Source organism: Bacillus rossius, assembly GCF_032445375.1.
Source record: "Bacillus rossius redtenbacheri isolate Brsri chromosome 4 unlocalized genomic scaffold, Brsri_v3 Brsri_v3_scf4_2, whole genome shotgun sequence".
Taxonomy (NCBI): domain Eukaryota; kingdom Metazoa; phylum Arthropoda; class Insecta; order Phasmatodea; family Bacillidae; genus Bacillus; species Bacillus rossius.
The window spans coordinates 9,704,371-9,710,370 of record NW_026962011.1 but is presented as its reverse complement, the minus strand read 5'-3'; the positions used below and the strand labels follow the sequence as shown (position 1 = coordinate 9,710,370).

The 6,000-nt window shown below is 37.7% G+C and overlaps 1 protein-coding gene across 1 annotated transcript in view; it reads right to left on the bottom strand.

Annotated features, from left to right (window-relative positions):
• Positions 1-523: 523 nt before the first annotated feature.
• LOC134542333 (uncharacterized) overlaps positions 524-6,000 on the bottom strand; it is a 29,751-nt gene continuing 24,274 nt past the window's right edge. Inside the window, exons 4-7 of the mRNA XM_063386482.1 lie at positions 5,127-5,162; positions 4,423-4,537; positions 1,066-1,124; positions 524-705 (exon numbers count right to left, since the gene is read on the bottom strand). Of these exons, the coding sequence (XP_063242552.1) occupies positions 679-705; positions 1,066-1,124; positions 4,423-4,537; positions 5,127-5,162 (237 nt within the window). The 3' untranslated portion in view covers positions 524-678. The remainder of the gene's footprint in view (positions 706-1,065; positions 1,125-4,422; positions 4,538-5,126; positions 5,163-6,000) is intronic.

Sequence of the window (6,000 nt, the reverse complement as noted above, 5' to 3'; positions counted from 1 at the left end):
TGGCACACGGACCACGAGGCCCGCAGTAGCTGAGATGACGATACAGTTTGCGGCACACTGTGTCGCAGTGTTGTCTGATCAAGCAAACAGTCTGAGCTGAGTCCGTCCCTCATCAATCCATCCGTCAGCCGCCCAGCGATCTACAACACTCCGTTCTCAATATTATTATTTTATTTTAACGCTGCTAACTACTGAGGAAATTTAAATTTTGGAGAAAATTAATCTTGTACAATCCATCATCATCTGAGCTTAAGACTTAAGTTTTTTCACTCTAGTGTTAAGTTAAACATTTTTGAGTTACCAAATTACACTTCTGTAACCAGAACAGTTTTTGTTTAAAATAAAAACTTTATGTTCAAACGTGAGTTAAACAATTATTATAGCAGCAACTAACCAGTTAAACAATCTTCAAAACATTTTAATATAAGATTTGACACCTAAAATCCTTGCCGACATTTGTAGGTTATAAATTATTTAGTCCGTCCTTCAAAGCTATGAATTACCATACTTACAACACGACTGTAGAGGTGGCGTTGTTTTATTTGAACACATAAAATCACTCATACATTAGGTAGTTTTATTTTGATAACAAGCATGAATCCTTCTACAATAAAAACAAGATAACCATTAAGTTGCTTGAGCGGTGAAGAGGTTGAAAGCCTAACTCAGACGATATCTCTACAGCATCGTCTTCAAAACACCCGACTGCAAAACACAAAACAACAGAAACCCAAGATTAATATCATGAATCAGCTTGTTCTGCACATTATATTTCACACCAAGTAACTTACTCGAGCCTACGAGGCACAAATCATTTCTTACACGCCCGAATACTGGCCTTCGTGTAACTTCAGGATTTTTTTCTTTCAGTTGAAAGCGTGACGTAAATATATCAAGTGACGTAACAAAGATACTTAAGACATTAAAAACTAAAAAAAACATATTGATTTAAAAATTGCAGCAAATATCTTTGTTACGTTACTTGATACCAAAGTTACTAGAAGGCACGTATTCCGACGTGAACGAAATGATTTGTGCATCGCAGGTATCCCTGACTCTACTTACTTCCTTCATGCAGTTACAGGCGTTACCACCGGCTGAACACTCGTTCTTCTGCTTGCCCACTGCAACCACACGACCTCTCTTAGAATGTGCAGAACTACAATTATTCTCAGGGCCGGATTTAGAGGTCTGGAGGCCTCGGGGCAACAGAGGAGCGGAGGCCCCTGGGCCCCAAATTATTTTCCAAATAAAATGAACAATTTTTTTCAGTCGAGTTTTCCAATAAATAATTTATTGCGAAATCAGGTAGATTCTCTTAGTATTTAAAAAAAAAAACATACATAAATATAATCGGAGACAAGAATGATATGAAATCAAATTTTAGTTTAATGAATATTTCTGTTAATATTTAACAGTAATATAATCATGAATGCAATATGTAATGTTGGTAAAGGTAAAACAGCGAAAAAAGATATCAAAGGAAAATTCGTTTACTAGTGTTTATTTGTCGGAATTTGAAAGATTTTTTTCTTTCGAAGTCTCTATTGTGGGGGCCCTCCGTTTGTGGAGGCCCCGGGGATTTCGCCCCGGTTGCTCTCCCCTAAATCCGGCCCTGATTATTCTAGCTGCCTCTAAAGTAGGGGCGGTGTGTTTTTTTCGTGAAACAATCAGATCTAGACTAGACTGAAACGTGATATGTCAGCGTCAGCAGTTTTTTTAATCCTTGCAATTCGAGGAAGCCTTCCAGAGAAGCCATTTCTTATATTTGGCCTTGCCAATTCACGACACGTTTGCTTCCGCGAGGAATGGCTGTGATTCGAGTGTTAAAGTAGATATGTATCTGAGGAAAACTCAAACCGATCACGAAATACAGGTGACGCTACATGTTTTAAAGCACAACTTCTAACGAAATGTTTTCGTGGAAAAATCACTGCTGCAAACAGATGTAGGCAGCTACAGAAAATTCTATTTTAAATCCTCATACGTTGGAACAAAATTTCTCGTGGCTATTACCAAGAATTTCCCCTTCTTTTTATGTAACGTAAATTGACTTACACAACAAGCTAATTAATTAAATGTGAGTACATATGTACAAACACACATTTATGTGCATTATTACTACATACATCCATGTATACATTCACACATACGTCCATATCGTCTGTCTAATAAGCAAACCTCATAACTCCACTTTATGTCAATTTTTACCTTTTTGCATTAAGAGGCCACTCCAGTGTTTCAGGGGCACTACGCAACCCGCGTTAACCTCATAAGATTCAATGCTATTTTCATTTTGCTTATAACTTATTAACTAATATAGATTTCGAAATGATGCTTGCTTGATATGTAAGACAACGATGCTCTTATCAAAGCCCCTTTCTTCAAAAACGTGCATAAATTATGGTTCAAACCTAGACAACACACATGCATATTAGTAAAGATTAGTATAAAACCATAATTTATGCACGTTTTTGAAGAAAGGGGCTTACATATCAAGCAAGCATCATTTCAAAATCTATATTAGTTAATTAGTTATAAGCAAAATGAAAATAACATTGAATCTTATGAGGTTAACGCGGGTTGCGTAGTGCCCCTGAAACACTGGAGTGGCCTCTTAAGCTCGCGGAATTATCTTATTCATGGTTTCTCCAAGTCTCCTAACTAGGAAACGTTTTTATGGAGCACAATTTACACTTTAGTAAATCTCAACCCCAAAGGTCCAAAGAGTGAATTAGCATACCAAGTAACTCCAAACCTAACTAATGTGGGTTTTTATTTTAACTGGTATTAATTGTTAAGTTATTTTTTTACAGCAGGTGCCATAAATGTATGTCTTATGATTAATAATGTAAATTAAAATTAACGTTAGGTGTTACAACCAGGATTAAGTTTGCAGTTAGCAGTCTTTATTTTTTTTCTCTCGTATTCCGACGATATATACATACAACCACGTTAAACGATGTTTCGAAATTTACCCGGGGGTTATAGAACATAACAAACAAGTGCCCTGCGATGTATGCTCAGAACTCAACCGATGAAGCGCTAGAGAGGATGGTACGTGTTGTGTTAAGAAATGATGACAAACAAGACATAAAGATACGGAATGACAGGAACCCGATGGATTTAAGGGATATATTTTATTCACGACTCCCAAACACCAAATGCCACGTCAAAACAGTGACGCAAGCGTCATGCGCGTATTGTAGGAATATGTTCACGGTACAATCTGTGTGCCTCCCTTGCTTTGCCATCCGCGAGCCAGGACATGTCATGCATGTCGGCCTTCTCCTGATTCGTGTGCACATCCTTGTGGTTGGAGATACACAGAACAAAAATGACGGTTGCTGTGAACTGTGTGTTTATAGGTATAGGTTTCTGGAGAGCGCCCTTAAAATTGCTTCACCAGTTGAGTTCTTGTCTAGTTGTGTTCTATCACCCTTTAAAAATATATAACGAATTTATAAACGCTATGTATAATACACAGAAGGCCTTGAATGTGTGGTTACCCGTCGATCGGTCACAAACTTTACTTTTTATGCACAACAAAACGAAACGCTACCGGGAAATCTGATACTTAGGTCCCTTCCTACATGTGCAAAACAATTAGACACATTTCCCCCCACAAGTACACTAGTAAATACGTTTTTTTTTAAATTTTGTGTTAAGAATTAATTTATTAATAGGTAATCAAAACGAAGTGTTGAATAAAGAATTAATTTTAATTCAAAATAACTGTACAAATACATTATAAAGGTTAAAAAAAAATAAGATGTTAACACTAAAATAAAAACAGATGATTATTCGTTATCGTCAGGTTTTCTGACGAGGGATGGCCTCCTAATAACGTGTGTTACTCCCTCTTGCACGGCGAAGGGTTATAACCGTGCCAGGCATAGAATAAATTACATTTTGAACTTCTTCATCGGCCCAGCACGCAATTCTTCACGAAGGGTATTTGAACCTGATTGAAGTCACTGGGAGGAGGATGACGACGCCTAACACGATCCTTGAACTATTGCACAAATGCTCTATCGGATTCATATCGACAGATCGTGCAGGCCAGTCCGAACCTGCAATTCCCACGTGCACCGAGTACAAAACGAACTGTTCACCAATAAATGGAGCAGATGGGATCAGAGCCTCTAGGAGCTCTTCCCTCAATGTACCGCTGAGCAATCAGAGCCCCATTATCAATGGGAATCAGTTCAGTGCGAGCGTGGAAATTTATTCCTCCCCAAATCATAACTGAATGCCTTTGGAAAGCCTGTGACTCGCTAAAAGTACTTTGACCGAATAGCTCCCCTGGTCGTCTCCACACTCTTGTCTCGAGAGCATCTGAATTGTGCACACATGTGTTTTCGCAGAGAATGAAACCCGAAACCTATGACGCCGTAGTTACCACGGGTTGTAAATACTCACTCTTATCGGCGCATTGTTTCATAGTATCAACGAGCTTCTCCTTCTCTTTGAGGCCGTCCGTCTTTATTATGAAGTCCGTTAAAGTAGGCTGGTCGAACGTGTAGTCCTTCTTGAGCTGCAGCACGGAAGACAAGACATCAACAAGCAACTTTCAGTCACCGGGATTGTTTGCGAGACACTCTGGAGGTTGTGGCATGTTGCAAGCAAACTGCTATAGCGGTGGCATAGCGGAAACGTAGTGGAAGTTGGCGTAAGCCGAGGGTTTCCTCGGGGTACTCCAGCTTCCACTTTCCCTCTCCCCCCTCCCCTCCCCATACACAATTCCGATCAACTTGTGAATGCGCCGTTATCATCGCATTGCTAGGGACCTGCAATATTTTGTTATTGTCTGGTACCACACACACCTGTACGTAAATAAGTCGAAGTCTTTTTGTTAATTGTATGCTGCCACGAATTTTCATTCCAAACGGAAAGCATATGGCTGGGTTATACGTATTTCGTAATTTATTATTGTATTGTTTGTCTTCAGGGCGAGTCGACATGCCGAGGACCCAACAAGAACGGCATTCAAATGAAAAGTGCTTTGCATTCAAATAGTATCGCGAATATTGCAGGTCCGATACCATTGCCCCTCGTTGTCTATACTTACCCCGATGTCGATGTCTCTAAAGAACGTAGAGTTGAATTGTACTTTAAACACTCACCATTTTCATCCTCATGAGTGCGCAGCCAATTATACACTGAAAGAAATAAAAGATTGATTACGACTGTCTTATAAACAACAGAGAACAAAATAAATTACAAAGATATCATAGCAATAGCCTGTTATTCTCATAAAGAAGTAGTTTCCATTTTTTAAAAATATGTATTAATAACATTTCATTGTTAATCATTTGCAAATGGTTTAAGCAGTTCAATAAGAGTTTATTTCATTTTTTAATTAAATACTGTTATATTTCTACGCTAGCATTAACTGACAGCATATATTATTGTGGTAAATAATTAATTATGAACGTGGCCTTTAACCCAATACTGTTCACTTTAAAAATTCATTTATGAATCCCTGAAAAGTAATTTTCCTTCAAAACGTAAAACTCTAAGTTTATTTTCTTCAGGGTTTTGTAAAGATCAAATATGTAGAGATTTTCTGATGAGTTTAATGGTAGAGTAAAATAACAAAAAAAAAAATGTCAGCTTGTGAACTTCTCCTTTGTTCAGCAAGGATAAAGTTCTAGCACAAGTCAAAATTTGTTTTGTAATTTTTTTTAATGTAGGTAATTTTTCGCTATTCACTGATCTTAATTTAGCAAAACGTGCGCTGGTGTTCTGCGCGTGCTCCTCATTATTCCTGTCAATAATTAAAATCTACTTGAATGTTCTGTTTTTATCTAAATCTCACCTAAATAATGACCTACCCCTTGTTTCGAAGGTCAAGTGTGTAAAGTTTCAACTCAATCGGATGAACTATGCGTGAGCGTATAGAATACGAACATGTACACACACACACAAACATTCTCATATATGTATATATATGTATATATATGTATATATACATATATGTATATATTATTGTTGTAA